At 37.4% G+C, this 18,577-nt stretch overlaps 1 protein-coding gene across 1 annotated transcript in view; it reads right to left on the bottom strand.

The window, feature by feature from the left end:
- Positions 1-1,754: 1,754 nt before the first annotated feature.
- Positions 1,755-18,577, bottom strand: part of LOC150091678 (pyrokinin-1 receptor-like) — a 50,294-nt gene continuing 33,471 nt past the window's right edge. The window contains exon 2 of the mRNA XM_090376359.1: positions 1,755-2,725. Coding sequence (XP_090232485.1) covers positions 2,139-2,725 — 587 coding nt within the window. The 3' untranslated portion in view covers positions 1,755-2,138. The remainder of the gene's footprint in view (positions 2,726-18,577) is intronic.

The following is an 18,577-nucleotide window of genomic DNA, read 5'->3' as shown; positions in this document are numbered from 1 at the left end:
CTTCCGCCTTCGTCAAACTTAAATGACCCACTCATCATTTGGATACTTCTAGAGAAATACCTGCACGTACACCTTCTGTAACTTAGTTGAGTGAAGTCCCTGGTAATCAGTTTAATAAAACAGTTAAGTGTGTTGGTTTTCAATTTTTTTTCTTTAGAAACCAAGGGCAATGCTAACAACTGTGACCTAGAAAAAAGCAAGAAGTTTGGGAAAATTAATGTCATCTGACTTCCTTCGGTTTATCGCTGTCATCAATTTGTTTACTTTCTTTTTTTGATCACGATAATCAAAGTTCGCTTAAATTTTTCCATGGCACCAGTCAAAAAGAAAAAAAAAATAGAGTAAAATAATAATAACAGTAATATTAAATAAAATAAATAATAAAAAGAAAAGGACATAAGCAACCTATGCGTTTCCCTCCTCCCGTAGGTATTCAGCTGACCATTGAATTTCCCCAAACTGTCAGCCTCAACCACCCCTACATGGGTGGTTGAGGCTGACAGTTTGGGGAAATTCAAATACTGATCCTTGGGAAATCCCACTTCTTATATTAACCCAATCTGAGGAATAACCATTTATCACAATCCTCTGGCTCCCACCCTGAAGCCATCCAAGGATTTTCCCCGTGATTCCAACTCTTCCAACTTATGAAGTAACCGCTCATGTGGGACTGAGTCAAATGCTTTGCTGAATTCCAAATAAACAATGTCGAAATTATTCCCTAAATCCAGCTTATGAGTGACCCTGTCAAAATAGCTAACCAATGCAGAGTATCCTTCAGAATTCCATTTCTACTTAAATAATCCTGAATTTTATAGCTTAGATATATGAATCGATATCAGAATTTTAATGCATTTTTATCTTTATCTATTGAGAAGCAAATGAAAAATATAATTTCTTTATTTACGCATAAAACAAATCTAAAATTCTTCACTTTTTATAGCCTCGTCTTATGTTTTCACTTTAAAGTGTACCTTTGAATATGTCAATAAAATTAACACTTTCCCAATCTCATTACAACTGCATCCTAGCAGCTGTGTAATAATGTCAAAAATATGCATTAATTCAACGTGAAAACTAAAATATAATATTCAAATTTCAACGGAAATGTCTTTGACGTAAGTCGAATATAATATTATACGTTTATGGCTTTTTCAGATAAATAATGAGAATTAACAGCTGCACCTCTGAATATTTAGGAGATAAACAAACTTGAGCATGTGTCATTTCAAATAAATATTTAAAATTACTCGATCAAAGTCTGTTGCTGTGGTAACCAAATGAAAAAGAAATCGAGGAATAATAATATTGAAAGTCTTACGATTTTATACGTAGTTTATATAATTAATATTTAATGGGGTGCAATTCTTGAAATGGCTTTCTCTAATCGAATTATTTTCTCATAATACGCTTTCAGCTTCCTGCTTTACAATTCAAATGACGCATGCTCAACCAAAGTCTGTTGTTATGGTAACCAGATGAATGGAAGTCAAGGAACAACAACTAAAAGCATCATCAAGTTTTTATTTTATACGTACTTTTAGATAAATAATATTTAATGAGGTGTTCTATTCTTGAATATCGAAAATATACGATAAAACATCGAAATTTTAATGGAAATCGCATTCATGTTTATAAAATCTATTTTAATTTATATAGCTGTCTTTCTTGAATACTTTTTTTTAAGAAAAATTATATTCGTACAACAATAAATATTATCTCTTTCGAAAATACTTATCTGTTTTTATATTTAATCTGGCTGATAAAACAGGAAGATTTGTTTGTTGGATAACTACACCACCGATTAGAAAAATAACGAACACAGACTCACGAAGTCATCTTAAAACAGACAGCAACAGCATTTAGATAATGACTGGCATGCACGTGCAATACAACACCACGAACGAAAATCTAAATGTCAAGACAATATTTAAGTCACATTTTGGAGAACGTGGATTTGTTCTAGAGTTACAATGATCCAGAATCCAGTCCGGAATCCTATCCAGAATCCAGTCCGAAATCCAATCCGGAGTCCAGTCCGGAATTTGATCCATAATTCAGCCTAGAATCCAATGCAGAATCCAGTTCGCAATCCAATCCAGGACGTGCATTCAGATCCAGAAGCTGACTGCATTCCATCATCCCCTGGTTCCCTTTAACTTCTCCATGTAATCGCTCAGCTCAGCACCATCAAATACGTCATCATCCAACATCTGCAAACTACTGTTGCTTATTGAGCTGCTCATCTTCTTGGGATCATCGTTATCGCTGGCTTCCAGGATCGAAATGGCAGGAGTGACCAGATTGTTTTCGTAGCGCACTTTAGTTTCGTGGTTCACTTTGATCCCGCGGTCTGACTGAGCGGGCATCCCGTCGTCCATCATCTGAGGCGATTCTGACAAGAGAGAGAATTCCGTTGTTTCTAGGCCACCCGAGCGGAGTGTACTGTTGTACAGCGACATGTTAGCGAACGTACCCCGTCGGGTGGCCCTGCGCCCTAAACACCGAGCTAAGGTATCTCGAAAGGCATGCCGGAACTTCAGAGACATGATGCTGTATAGGAAAGGGTTAATGGTGGCGCTGATGTAGTAGGTGATTCCAGATATATAAGTGAGTACCGTGAAGATCATCACATCAGATGGGGTTGGTTCGTTCACGTATACGGCCATCAAACGCTGAGCGTGAAATGGGACCCAGCAGATAAAAAATGCCGCCACAACAGCAACTGAAATTAGAAAGAAAAAAAAGGAAAAAATGTTAATTCAGTTATACATAAATTCACACTTTATAAATATATTGCATGCATTTATCAAGATATCTTACTAGGTTGTCAAAAATATTGGAACACATTTGGATACTCATTTAGCAGACGACCCAAAAGACACCCTCTCCTCGCCGCTGATCACCTTGGACGGGGAATGCTGTGGTGTCAACAATACTCTGGTTGGACACTGGAGGGCTGGAAACAAGTGCACTGGTAGATGAGTCCAAATACCTGGTAGAACATAAGCATAAGCAACATGAGTCCATGGACCCATCATTCATGGCGCCCACTATCCAGGAAGGTAGCTGTGGTTGCTTAAAATAGGGTATACCAAGAACTAAGATCCCTGGTACGTATCACTGGTGAGGTCTACCGGCAGCCTCCTACCATGGGCACCCTGCCATGTTGCATTTTTTCTCAGGAGAGAAACGTGGTCTTCCAAGAAGAAAATGCGCCCTGTCATCGGGCCCTCACTGGATACTGTGAGGGCCCGATGACACGGATACTGTGAGGGCCCTATCACCCATCTTGATTGGCCTCCAAATTTGCCTGGCCTCAATCCAATTGAACACGTGTGGGATGTCATCACTGAGTGTGTGTAAAAGACTGCAAAAACAGCGTGCTACCACTGGATGGCTAGCTAAGGGGTTCAACCTTAACCTCATTGAGCATCTGTGGAATGAATTAGACAGACATGTGTGAAATGAATATGGAAGCCGACTTCATAAGCAGCGTTAAAAGATTTTCCATTGAAAGTTGGCAATACTACTGGATGCAGCAGAAAAGTTTCATCTTCGAATCTGACTTTTTAAAATTATAAAATAATGGTATACAAGGACACGTTCTCTAGAACATAGTTCTTTTCTTCCTCATCTTCATAATTCATATTCAGAGAATGTGCTAGTCTCATACATTAAGCAAGGAAAAAAAAACAAATTTATCCTTCGGCAACTACAGAGCAACGTGATCACACGATATCTGCAGTTTTAGTCTTAAGGTGTCTTCAGAATCAGAAAAAAAAACTTACTCAAAAAACAACACAGTTAATTAATTCATTAGTGCAATTTATATCCAGCCAAGTTCCTACGCCAATTGTTTATCATATTATAGCTGTACATCAGTTTCTAAAATTAATCCTATAATCCTATTTGTGGAGAATCCATTTTAATGGTGTTCCCACACTCTGCATGAAGGTTGCCTCAAATTACCACTAATTTAAAAGGCACCTTATTCGCCTTAACTACAATAATCTTTTAAAAGGTCAGAGAAAATAGAATGGCCATATTTTAAAGGAGATACGAAGCCAGGCATCGTTAGTTGCTACACAATAAAGCCAATAACTACAAGACTGATTGTCCCTATAGTTGTGTTAAGAGTTATTTTCAGATATTTCTCAAATCAAAATCAATTATTAGAAGATTTAAGTCTAGTAAAACTTCCTGCTTACGATAACGCATTATCAAAGTGATCAAATTCGACGACAGAGTAGTACACGTGTTTGAACTGATCATGGTTCCAGCACACGTGAGTGTTAAACACAGTCCTTGTGTTCTCTATCTTGCAAACTCCTCTGACCTTAGGTGGCCGTTAGGAGTTCAGATAGAAAATTTATTTAACAATTTCCAACTAGATTTCGAACTAGCAAAATCAGTAGCCTTGACGACACGAGCCAGTAAGAACGCAAAGAGTCGTAGAGCCTCTTTGTGTACTACTAGTGTAGAAACAACTAAAAAATCATTAGATTTCTCTGGGAAACCAGCATTCATCACACTCCTCCGGCTGTGAAAATGACGTCAATTCTTCTTTTGAACCCCGCTAAATTCCTCACTGGTGTATTCTAGGAGCATTTGTTGTTTCTTAAAATAGCCTCTTGTTGGCAACAAAGTAATTGCTGCTTAAGTAGGAGTAGGTTTCCTTCAAACACACACAACAAGTACCAAAAACTCTTTTGACTCACACACGTACTCCTCAGCCCATAAAAAAATTTCGTATTAGGGCCACCCCGAGAATTAACTCATCTGTCGACGTGTCCACATCTGTTTTTCTGGATGAAAACCCTAGTTTCTGGGGAGAAAACCCATAAAAGTTCCTGGAGTTCTTGAAGACAATCGAACCCGGGCCATTTTCACTTGTTGGTTGGAGGACAGTGATTATAACCATTGGGTTACCCGCGCAGCACCATCAACCCATAAAGATAAAGAATGGATCATCAGTACATTGCTTTCTTTTGTAACCCCACCATCCCCCAAAAGAGTTGAGAAAAAGTCGACTTGGGCCGAAGTAAACCTCATAGAATAAATTATCTTTTACGTTCAGTATTCTCCCACGTTTCCTCCCGTTTCTAAATTCTCCCACAAAAGTTACAGCACATGGTAGCTTTATTTCACATATTGGCCAAGTTAGCCGGTGTCGGGAACGTCAATCATCCAAATTGATTTGGATTTTTCCATTGAAATATATAAACTTCATGGTGCTAGATGCAGCCACTGACAATTCATCGATCATTTTAAACAAAAAACATTTCTGAATTCCTTAAGGACTTATTATACAGTTCACCCAATTATGTGACCAACATATCTGGAAAATATTAAAGATGAAATCCCGGAAGTAGACAAATAAAAATATATAATGAGCAAAGCATATGAAAAATTAATGTCTCTAAAACTATCTACTTCAATAGCTTCGGATATACTCGCTTTCTTTTGTTAAATAATTCTTGAGTTCGCTGGATTAGAGTTCTTTTTAAGTGGTAAATGAGCTTGGTTATTACTTAACTATGTATTAACCACTTGGAGCGTATTTTCGATCATCTTTGTCGTTTTAATGATGTACATCATTAAGCAAAGTAGGAAATGCTTTTTTAATGATTATTAATTAATAATATTATTCTTGGAGTTAGTGGCTTAAGGGAAAAAGAAGAAAGGCCCTCTTTTTCATGTACTCCAGAAACCACGTGTTGCAAGTGATTTTGTCTCTCCAATTATGTTATTACATTTCTCTGTCTCTTTAAGTTAAATCACTTGAGTGAACATTTAATCTCCTTATAACGACTTACTTGAGTCTCAGTGACGTAGGCGAACTTGGTTTCTGCTCATTCCTGACAGGTGGCGTTGTTTAAGTGAATTAAGACGTTTAATGAGATATGGAAATAACAGAATGCACATCCTAACCAAGAAGAGATTTATTATGGGTGGAGGTGGACGAAATACGTTTATGCCAATGAGAAAAATGCTGTTTGTTATTTGTTAAAGATCAGACTTTCGTTCTCAGCAGCGCACGTAACTTTTTGTTTTTGTTCACGTAGCCCTGTCCTAAGTGCGTCCAAAAAAATGGTGCCTAATAATCTTTCGGATAAACAGTGCCTCTGAGACAGCCTAAAGTGCCCATCGATGTCCACTAGAGAAACACGTCTCTTCTATCAGGTTTCCAAGCTGTGTCAAGGATTTCGTAATCAGTGACAAGTTGGCCTTCTTGTTTGGAGATCTTACGTAGAAGAAAGCGCGCACACACTGAAAGTGTGGACAGCCGTACGTTTACTACCGCCAATAAAATGTTCCTTAATTGCTTATCAGTAAGATTTGCCATTAGAAGAGAGAAGCCGACTCTCTTTTCATTTTTTTTACTCTCCCATTAAAGGAAAACAAGAAATGAAGGGGTCTTTGATTGCATTTCTTCCTTGAGAAACATAAAAATCCGCTAGTGTAAAATAACTGTTTCTAGAGATGCTAAGAAAAATACGGGATGAAATTTTATTTGAGGTATCTGAGATGTCTTACTCTTTGGCGGAGGAGATTGTTAATGGCATTAAAAAAATCGTTAATTTAAGAGAGAGCGAAGTTTAGTAAAGTGACTAGATCTTTAAGGTAGTTAAGATTATCGTGTGTTCAGATTTTCTGGACGCCTTTGTGTTTTTCTCCTGTTTGGTGAAGTTTATTTATTTCTGTTTGTAACAGCTTTTCCAAGAAAAAGAGACATATCATCTTAATGACATTCTGGAGTTTTCAATTCTGAAATTTCTTCCTTTCATTCCCCCTAGAAATTTCTTTTCTTACATTCAAATTCTAGTTTTTCCTTTCTGGCCCGAAACCTGAAAATAAAAGATACTTTTCCACTGATTTCTTTTTCTATATGAGGTGGACATTATTTTAAAAAAATTCTCTACAGGAGTCGATGTGGTGAAACCACAGTTGATGTTACAAAAATGCAATGACAATTTCAGTCGTTAGGTGTCAGCGTGAAGCATCCAAGGGCAGACCCAACTTTCGAAATTCATAAAGTATGATACTCGAACATTAATTACTGTATTAAAAAATCTCCAGTAAAGAAAGCTCCAGGAGTAGATGGTATACATCCTGTTATACTAAAAAAAGTATATGAGTGCATTATCCGGCTGAGAATGTTAACATTAGACTCCGGGGAGATCCCCCCTCGACTGGAGAAGAGCCAACTTTCTCCCCACTCCACAAAAGGAGGCATAGACATGACAATTATAGACCAGTGAGTCCTTAATCAGAGACTCCATGAACTTACTCACCAACTTCGTTGGTGAGTAAGTTCATGGAGTCTCTGATTAAGGACTAACCCTCACCGAAAATATTTGTTTCTGCACCATGTGTGGTTTCAGCTCTGACCCCATTATTCAGTGCATTCATTGTAAACGATTAATATGCAATCACAGTAACCAATATGACTTGAAAAAATTAAAAATTTATGAATCAAGTTCTTCAACAGAACAAATTATTACTGAACAGATTCTGAAAAATCGAATGATGAATCCTCTGCTGCAAACCACTGCTACCATCGATCTCTCTTCTGCTCAATACTGCAGCTCTACTTTACAAGATCAAAGTCCCCAAGTGGGATTTTCTTCAACATTCGTTAAAGCAACATATGTTAAAATAATCGCTGCCTCTTCTAATGAGTTTTCTAAACCTCCCTCCCAACCACAATGAAAATGCCTGCATCTGATACCCAATCTGAAATGTCACACCCAAGGCGGCCTAAATAGAATAAATCAACATAAGAAAGTGCTGAAGTCTCTACGCCTCAAACAACTCTTTCCAAGTGTTCAGCCAGAAACCATCAAACACAGAAGTAAATTAATGCAGCTAAATGCCAATTACTCAAACAAAAGTATAATATCACCATTATTCCCACTAAAGCACGAATTTCGAAACAGGCTTTGCCCTGCCACCAAATCTGAAGATCTTATCAACCTAATTAAAGAAGAATATGGTTTTAGTGTGGACGTCTGCTCTTTGAAGACACGATGCCCTCCTACCTTTAGAGCAATCCAAGGCCCGCACACACATATATGACATATACCTGCTCACTGCAACTTGGGTATGAGCACATGGTGATGACCAGGAGATTATAAATGGGCAATAAAAAATCCCATTAAACGATAAACAAATAATAGGAAAGACCGAGGATCTCGTGGAGGCGGAATAGTACCAAACCGCTGATTCTGTGAAATTGCATCAACTTTCACAAGTATTGAATCATTATACCACCTCCTTCACCTTGGCAATTTAAAAGTTTTATTAATATTCATCCTCCTTTATTCATTATTAATATTCATCCTCCTTTATCTAATAATAACCTTCAGTGTTTAGAAAACTCACTGCAATCTATCCTCTCTCTTATTCAATATGCTGACATAATGGTTTTCAGTGATATCAACTCTCAACTCGCTAATTTAGGATTTTCATCTCCATCACTGCAGACCAGGGTCCTTTTTAATATACTTCACAGCTGTGGTCATGAACAAGTTTGAAAATTTTCAACTGGAATTATGCCTACCTTGGTCTTATGTTCTCTTCTACTGTACTCAGATAGATGTTTGAAAAGACAATCCTGTATTCAACTCGGATCGTTCGCCAATCACTTTTGACATCATTGCGACTTTTCTCAACTTGAACACAGCTCACATTCTCCATTGTTTTAGAATGGCTGACTTGCTGCTGCTCAACTTAGCAATATGGACAAGTAATTCTTCGATTCTGTTGACGATATCGATGTTCTCACTAATAATCTGAACAACTGTGTCCACTCAGTTATTTCCGACCTTGTTCCTCAATCTCATCTGATCCCATCTGACAGATGGATTCCTTATTGCTCAAGATTTCTGTGAGTCATTTCTCGCACTGCAAAGCTATATTATACGTTCTCTGAGTGTTATTATAACGGGTCGAGCTGGATAAAAGAGTTAGAGTCCAACGCAGTGAACTTGAACCCTTTTATCTGGCTAAATGGAAGTACCTCAAGTCCCCCCAAGGTCCTCCGCTTTTCATGGCTTTCTTTAATGATCTTGCTTCTTTCATCAACACCTCAGATGTTCCAGTTGTTCTCTCCGCAGATGACCTCGGCATCTATTCAGCTGTGAAGGAGATAACCAATTCTCAACAGCTTCGGTGCATCCTCAGTAAATTCTCTCTCTGTGGGTACCACTGTATTGCCCGTTTGTTAACCCCTCAGAGTGTAAAATCATTTCTTTCTTTCTCATCCTGCAGATCCTCGCAACTAATAAATCCGGAATACACTATTAACTCTGTGGTTATAGAAAGGTGTGATCAACCACTTGGGGTGCTCTTCTCTAGTACGATTCATTTTGATGCTTATGAGCTTAAAATCACTACTAAACTATTCAAAACACTGGGATTTACCAAAAGAACACCTGTAAACTAGATGCTGTCATCTTCTATGAAACAACAGTATTAGCAATCCTTGAATTCAACCTCACCCATCTGGAATTATCATACCAAGAGTTTACTTAACAAAATAGAAGCGTTCCAAAAAATTTTCTTCCGATATCTCATTGTTTGTATATTGTATATATCTTTTTTGTGAAAATATTTCCAACTAAAAGATAAACGTTACAGTTCTTTTAAAATATATTTCAATCACAAAAGAAGAACCTTTCTTTTGTGATTGAACTGATCCCCGCTTCTTTTACTTTGTTCCCTCTATGTTACGTAAACCACAAAAAATTTTCTGTTAAATTAATTTTTATTTATAGATATTAAAGTTTATAAGACCGTACAGAATTCCAGTATCCCTCATGTAAATAATCCAGTTACCCGAACTAATCAGTGTTTTCCAGGAAAATAAAATGACATTGGTTTGGAATCAACCCTGAGAACCCGCATGTCAGTTGAGTATTTTGATTCTACGATGTAAAGATTTCTGTTTATCCTCTCTTAAGTGAACAAAGGTTTGTTTAAAGTTAATGATTTTTTAGTATTATCCTTTGCTGGTAGCTGTTCTGAATAAAAGTGAGCAGCAGCCTAGCAATACGGGATGTGCACAGCTTGAGGGTGAGATAGGGTGGTATATTTGTTTCCAATGCTAAACTTGAAGCATTGTACCCAAAGCGTTGCTATTTAACTAATTATAATTAGAGAAAACACCTTAGGGTTGGCAAAACTAATTCGACGTAGGCTCAATTCTCCAGACATCCATAATGCTATGTACGTATGTACAATCCTGTTGGTAGAATAGCCATCCCTCCCACACTGAGTGGAAAAGACCATAATCTCACTGTACAAAGGAATTGTAAGGCCGCATTTTGAACACTGTGTCCAAGTATGGAGACCTCATCTGATTCTTGAAAGGGTCCAAAGATGGGCAACTCCCGTGGTGAGGTTGATGAAAGAGCAACCGTGCGAGGAAAGAGTCCAATCATCGGCTATAGAGTTTGGCAACTAGGTGTATCAGTGGTGACCTGATTCTTATAACCAGCGAGTTGTTGATTACTGAAACAACTTGCCTTCACAGATAGTTGAGGTTTGACAGTTTGAAGACATTCAAAGGTCAACTGGACAGTTACCTATGCAATGAGGGATTTGTATTTTCTTACCTACGTTTTTCGTAGGTGTGGCAAAACCTGTTGACTACCTTGCACTGTATGGTAATTACTAATTCTATGTAAACACGAAGTTCTCTTTCACCTTGCAGTTATTAACTATTATGAGAAGAAATGAAAGGTGTATGAATAAATTTAAGAAATTAAATTTAATATGTTAGATAATAAAGGGATTTATAGAGTGAGGGGAAGTAGAAATATTACATAATTATAATGTGCAGCATCCATATAACAAGAAAAACAATTCTGATTAGAAAAAGTTCTGGGAATGTTCCTGGACTTTCTGCACGTTTCCAGGATGAAAAGTCCTCGCAAAAATATGAAACACAGTCGAGAATTAAAAAGGAATTCAGAAATTAATAATAAAATCATATTTCTTGAATAGTTCTTTGGGCTAATGCCAAAGAAATGCGGCTTACCTTGATTAGAAATGCCGCTCCAGTTTTCCAATCGCATGGCCTTATATGGCCTTGGGTATAATTGATTGAGCATGCGCGGAAGTTGGACTTGGTTATGAAATTTCACAATTAATTCTTAACGGTCATTATTGCAAAACTAGGGATGCGAGATAAGAAAAAAAATTAATAAAAAGTTAAAAAAGGAAAAATAAGACAATTTTATGATGAATTTGCTTATTTTTAAAATTACAGATTTAAATTTCTTAAATAAATATATAAACAGTAAGAATCGATGATCATCTGAATTATCGTGAATGGAATTTTAACTAAATCAAATGAGACAAAAATAAATTTTCAAATGAAATGTTGTTTCAGGTGTACGACACGCTTCATTAATGTAGACGAGATAAAATTAAGAAGCGCGTTTCTTTTAAAAAAAAAATTGATTACACTTAATGCCACCCCCGTGTCACTTTTATTAGCCTGCGCTCGCCCTCATAATTGGCCTGTCGTATAGCCTTGACATTTTTGACGGATGGTGCCTGAAATTAAACACCATTAGTGTGTGTGCTCGTTCACTTAAAATTTTCCCAACGGAAAGGTGACAAAAATTGAAGGAGTAGCATTACAACCCAAGCATCCTTCTATCTCTCTTCGTTATATTACATTGAAGCTATTTAAGAAATTTTTTTGAAGCCTAATATCACGCTATTTGTCGAGGTATCTATTTTAATACAAATTTGTGTCATCTGAACTTATTTTGATTGGATATAAATTGTTAAACAGTGGATGTATGAAAAACATTTAATGCAATAACTAGAACCACAGGAGAGGCCATTAGATTCACTGGAAACTCTAAAGTTATGTTTCGTTTGTGACCAGGGAGGGTGGTTGGTAAGCATTACAGGTTCTACTCCACTTATCAACTAATTAGGGCCCCCATATCAGGAAGGAAAGACAGATAAAGATCAATTCCTAAAGAGAATTAAATTTTAATAAAGAATACATTTGGGAAGAATTATTTGGTGAGGTTTCTTGGCTTTAACTTGTTTCTGTCCAATACGTAACCTTAAAATCACCACATTGCCAGCAGTGTTCCCTATGGTTTGACCGAATTCAATATTTGAAAAATACTCTCCAAGTTTCCAACAGAACTTCAGTACCTTATTCCAACAGAAGGCTTTATGTTTCTATTATTCAGGGATTCCAGATGTCCCAGTATTCGGTCTCTTGTCCCAAAATATCCCGGAAAAACCTTTAGTAACATTTCGGGACCAAGATGGTCCCGAAATGTTACTAAAGGTTACTAAAGGACCTTGGTTTGCCAACTAAAACCAGAAATACTATATTGCGAACCAAGCTGGTGGGGTTGTTTTTAATTGCACTTGTAAATTGCAAACTAAACAATCTTACCTATAAATTGCCAATACATAATTTGAATCTTCCCTGTAAATCATGAACTATAAATGGAGAATAATAATAATCAAAGAAAAAGTGTGCCTATTGAACATGTGAACTTTCAAGTCTTATTTCTAAGCCTTCGTGTTGAGCTACCGTAGGAATAAATACTTCCGTGTGTAAAATGTTAATGGTGTAAGGCTGTCAGGGAGTTCTAGTCTAAATCAGTGGAGCAGCTGAAAGCGAATCCAACTTTGCGAGCCATCTGGTGGTGACAGAATACTCTCTGCAGCCAGTAATCTTCCCAACCAGCAGGTGGAAAGATTTCTAACGATGTTTAGGTGCTGTGTTCTCAGCTATTGATTTAAGTAAAGCGCATGGTCTTTGATAGCTAAATCAGTTGGATACTGTTGATCCTCCCTTGGGTAGAGAACAAATACGAACGCATATATTGCCGGATTAAGATATTTATGGGATCAGCGTTTTTTGGAGAGAAGAGGACAATGCTCAGATTAGTTTCGGAAAATGTGGGAAGCGCATAATCTTTTTCCAGAGAAGTATGTACCGGTTGATAATCGAAATCATAAAGCATGTCTAGAGAGAAAGACATGCTTTATGAGTTGGCAAAGATTACATCTAGAGATTGAAGGCCTTCAATTGGTTGCTTAAAAAGTGTCGAGAAGTACACTACGCCAACAAAAATATTGGAATACTAATAAATGTGCTACACATCGTGAGTTATGTGAATATTAGAGAATGAGGTGTAGTATTCCAGTGTTCAAAGACTTTTTTTTTTTTAAATTCCTCCCAATATAGTTCTCTTGAACGAAAGAAAGCCACGATAGGCAAGAAATGTATTTAGTTTGCAACTAGTATTGCTTAATAATAAGCGAAGTTAATTAAGTGTCAGGATAATTAATATGTCTAGTTATAATCTCGCTTCCCAATTAATAGCCTGTTACTTTATTTAATTACATTACCAGGTGCTGATGAAATGCGCTCAAAATCTCAATTTTAAGTGAGTAATTTTGTTTCCCTGAGAAAGTTTTAGATCGATTCTTGCCTGTTTGGTTAACAAGACACAATTTCTCCTACGTGATTAGACTGGAAGTCTTCTGAACAAAGAACATTCCTTAATTCATGATGGACATCTCACTATTTATTATTTATCTGTCATATATCCGCTGTCCATCTTCGATGGGTATTTTTTTTCGCTGTTTTTCAGAAGTCAATCAATCTGAACGTCTATTAATCCCAGTGTTCTATTTAAAAGCAAGCATTCCACTGCTCCGTTCACTCATCACGTGTCCATGTTTCCTTTTACTTTCAAAGGGCGCCGGATATATACACACGCATTGATCTTTCAGCGTTCTAACTCCCCCTACCCCTCGACCACAACGACAGCCTTCGTTTCCAAAGCTATTTCTAACCAAAAATACGCTTTTCTTGATCACAACTCTTCTGTGGATTTTGTTTATCTATGATTACATCTTAAAATGAGATTTTGGGAATATATTTTCTTTTCAACCACAAGACGTACGTGCGTATACGATATGTGTTTCCCATGCAAATCGATACAATCTCCCATCCTTTTTTTTTTAACAAAACAGAATCCATTATTGCTCTTTCAAATCATTGAAACAACCCGTGTTGACATTCACCCAACGTATTTTCACATCAACGTGGGAATGGTTCTTCGCTAGCTCACACTTTTCGCACGAGAAATATTATTTGAAGGCAAAGTTCCAAATTACGTTGCTTTCTCTGTTGTGTGCTTGACAGAGATGCGTTTTTCGATAATAAATGCTGCAGAAATCATGCACGATTTTATCATCATAAAATGACATTCGAAGCAACTTGACTAATGATAAAAAGACATAAGGAGACCTTTGTTTAATTTACCATTTTTTCCAGAAAAATATTGTTTACTTCTTATATTACAGCAGAGAACAATATTTTGACACGAGTCTGCAAAGTTATCCATTCACTGTGAACGAAGTACAGCTGTTGGCCGATAGGTGTCAACAGTGTTTTACGTAATTGTTAGCGCATGTGCTGTGGGCTTTTACTATTTGAGAATAGAAGGCATTGTTTATGCCCAAATGGAAGCGTTTTAGGCTGGTTCTTGGTGGTAAGATATATTATTACGTGTATCCCTTTTCCATGAGAAATAAACAGATTTAAAAATATATTAGGCGTTAACGAAGCAGGAAGAAAATTGAGGACAAACCAGCAAACACCAAATAAAGACCCAGGTGGGCCTCATTTGGTATATACCCTCTATTTTTCACATGTGGTTGTTTAAATATGAATGATGTCATTTGTTTTTCTTTATAGAGAACAGGAATTAAGCCATAAATAAGGGTATGGCAGTAAGAATTGCGTTGAACCAGTTTCGAATCCTCAGGTGGACTTTATAGAATCGCTTGTAAAATTAAAGTGGTGGGGCAAAAAAAAAAAACAACAGAAGTTGCAATCCGCAGACCACCATAGTGGAGAATAATAAATTTCTCTTGACTTCTGAGCACATGTAAAGTTTCCCTTTAGGTTATGAACAAAGGTCACAATCTGTCTCTTCCGCTTTTCAAAGAACTCTTTCTCGTCTCCGGTCTGACGTTTTCCATAACTCTCGCAATATAAAGGCGACAATGTAGGGGCAAAGCAAAATACTTAAAAGATCCAGCATGACGTAGGGAAACACTCGGGGACAGATCACTTGATGGGCTCTAATCCCCCCCATCCATCCTCCCAACCAGGCACCATCCAATCGCGGCTAACAGAATTTTAATTAGGAAAAATGCGTCAGTCTAAAGAAACCTGCTTTTTTTTTTATGGACCACAGAGGAGGATAAGTAGGTGACTTCCAGACGCGCGTGACTTTGTGAAAGTGAAGTGAACCACTTAGAAGAAGAGAAAGGAAGTAGTTGATGGGGGGAGACGTAATATAATCAAGTTGTCACGTCTAGTTTGTACCCCATTGGTGGTGATTTGCTTCCATCTTCATGCTTTGCCTGACAAGTGAAGAGACAGAATGACAGAAATAGAGGAGCCGTGTTTTTGCAAATAGCTACTTATTAGCTTCATTTGGTAAGCATCAGATAAGGTCATTGAATCCTTCGGTGCTTTTGGAAGCGTTTTTGTCGTCTGCCCTGATTTAAGCGACACCCTTCAGCTTCTCGAATGTACAATAAACGTTTCCGAGTACTGGGCCAATTTTACTCCTCCAAGTGGCAGCTGGGAATGTTAAACATTTCGCAGGCATTGGTGGCACACTACGAGGAAAGGGTGGAGGAGATTGCTGGTGTGAATGGGTCTATTATCGAAGCACTAAAAACTGTAACTGTTGAATTTCCATGCTTTCTCATTTTCTCAAGACACAAGAAGGTTAATGGAAACATCCCTTACATATCCAGACCATTTCCGGTAGTTATAGAATCTTAGAAGCAAATATTTCCCCTGAACTTGGTTAATCTAACGCGCAGTCTCACAAGCAACAATGGAGATGTGTTAGATGCCCTGGTGAACAGGGTATCTAACATTTCGTCCTGAGATAGGTGTTTCTCAGGGGTCTTCTCTTGGACCACTATTGTTTTAATACAATTATAACTAAATGGTTTGCCAAGGTTTTTAAGAGATTTAAAAGTAAATATAAATATTTTCCGAATGATACTAAAACTTTTAAATCAATAAGAAATGTATCGGCTTTGTTATAAAGCCTTACAATGGGGCAAGACTGGGTCTTTGGTCACCCCATATTTCGTTTAAAACCTGGGGCTTTCTTGCCGGACAAAGCTTTTATTTAAATGAACTGAGGTTAATAAAAAAATCCAATTAATAATACGATAATAAGCCAAAGCTAACAGACCACAACCAATCCAATCTTATTGTCCCAATAAATCATTGAAAACAAGGTTTTGATTGTATCACATTGACTTTGTTTTGCCTTTGAAGTTGCCTGAATGCTCACCCAACACAACCACTTTCTTCTCGACTGTTTATTTCTGTCTCCCAGTAACAGAAGGTTATGTTAATTTGGCGACTATACTTAGGGTGTCGACAACGGCGTTTCTTGGCAACCAAGAGGGCTACAAGAATAAGCCATTAAGAGTTCGAATTACACCACTATTCGGTCGGGGGAAGGAATAATGACTATCATAGCTCGTGAAGATCTCATTAAAGCTTGCAAGTTTTTTTTCTTTTTGTCGCTTGTAATGTAGGAGCAATGAGCGAGTTCCCCTTAACACTAAAGCGTATTAGCCAAAAAGTAGCACATGTACAAGAGCGCAGGTTCATGTATTAGCCACGTGTTCAGAAGTTGTTCGTATAAGTTTTTTATTTGATGTGACGTAACTTATCAAGAATTTTTGTGTGGGTGGTTATACAGAGGGTGATTCAAAGCTTCCCTGGTCGACTTCAGGAGCATGGCAGGGAAAATATACAAAGGCTGGAAGGGCTGGGACGTTTGGATTGAAGGGAAATTTCAAAGTGTTCATCGACTAAGAACTTTATTTTCTTTATTTCGAAACCAGCAGAAGGGTGATCAAGTTTCTCTACTCCTCAGAAATAACTGGATGACAATAACGAAAGTATTTTTTTATTTTTCAACAGTCTCCTGCAATACTAAAAAAATTTCACCAACGATTTTCCAAGTCTTTAATTCCTGCCAAAATAAAAAATCTGGTGGATGGCTATCCAACCAGAAGTCCACCAGCATCCATCATAGCAGAATCGTCTATAACACTACCCTAAAAGCATTTCTTTAGATTTAGGAATAGATGAAACTCACTGGTTGCTAAATCTAATTAACAGGGTAGATATATTTTTGAATATCAGTCGGAGTCCAGTTCTTTATCACAAAATATTTGATAACGATTCTCACCTCAGTTAGTTGCTCAACTGCAACAAAATAAGTTATAAATGATCTCTAATATCGTATATGTTCATCAGAGTAGTGCAAGTACTTAGTACAACTAGAAACTAATTTGAATATTAGGAAGTAGAGCAACATATTGCGACATACGGTTATTGACAACCAAGTCACCTTGGGCATCTACCAAAAAGACAATGACGTAACACCCACTACTCTCCTTAAACGTAAACTACTTCGACCATATGGAAAAGTGTCTTTGGGCCAACGTAAATAAAAGATAAAGACGCCCACAAGAGAGTCCTGGTGCGAAAGTGGTTGATATGACAAGTTATAACCAGAGATGAGAGAACTGACTGTTATCATGGCGATCCTTTCGAATGTTTACTTTACTAGCATCCCTTATTTCTCCTGTGGGCTTACGACTCCACTTGGTCGCTAACGACAGCCAAAACAACTCATCCGCAGCACTTAAAAGGACAGATTGATCGGCTCTCGAAATATGGATTATACAACCAACTCGTAAGCGAAATTTACCACTAAAGGTAGTTCTGCCATTGCGTCATGAAAATTATCGTCAGTGATTCATATGCATGATGTTTTAAGTTACCTTAAATGGTTATCAAAATAAAAAGGATGCTAAGACTTTAAGCTCTTTGATTGCATACCTTGTCTTTATGGTTAGAGGTGCACATTAGCCGAGGTCGTTTAATAAATTTGCCACACGTGCTGGAGTGGTATCGCCATGATTAAAGTACGATAAACTCTGTAAAACCCTGGGATTGACAGGTGGCGGATTTAAAAATTTTCCACTTCACTTTTTGGATTGTGATACTTATTGGTTGAGCAGTTTATTCGTTGAAAGAATTGGCCGTTCGACTTGGAAGTGTATATAGAGTTGGTTATGGCAGAACGACGATTAAGTATTTGTGAGTCATGGACTTTCTAAAAACTGTTAACATTTAATAAGTTGGATAAGCTATCCTCTGTTAAGGAACTTCTGTTTTATGTTTGCTAATTTATAATATCATAAATACAAATCAAGTTGATATTCAATTAAAAGGAGAGAAGTTAGGTTAATTAATGACTTATCTCTCTTCACGCTCTGTGTCACAAACGTTCTCTTTCTGCTGCATGACTTTTCTATAGATACTTCCATCGGCACTGTTCTTCTGAATTGGCTTCTGTAATTCCTCCTCTCCCTTCCAAACCAGTCCGAACACGTACCACAATCAGTCATCATCCACTTACTGTCCAACTTCACACTCACAGAACCAACTTTCCTT

Source organism: Mastigoproctus giganteus, chromosome 1 (assembly GCF_048544385.1).
Source record: "Mastigoproctus giganteus isolate SK-2022 chromosome 1, ASM4854438v1, whole genome shotgun sequence".
Classification (NCBI taxonomy): domain Eukaryota; kingdom Metazoa; phylum Arthropoda; class Arachnida; order Uropygi; family Thelyphonidae; genus Mastigoproctus; species Mastigoproctus giganteus.
The sequence above is the reverse complement of the archived record's forward strand: the minus strand, read 5'-3'. Positions and strand labels throughout refer to the sequence as shown.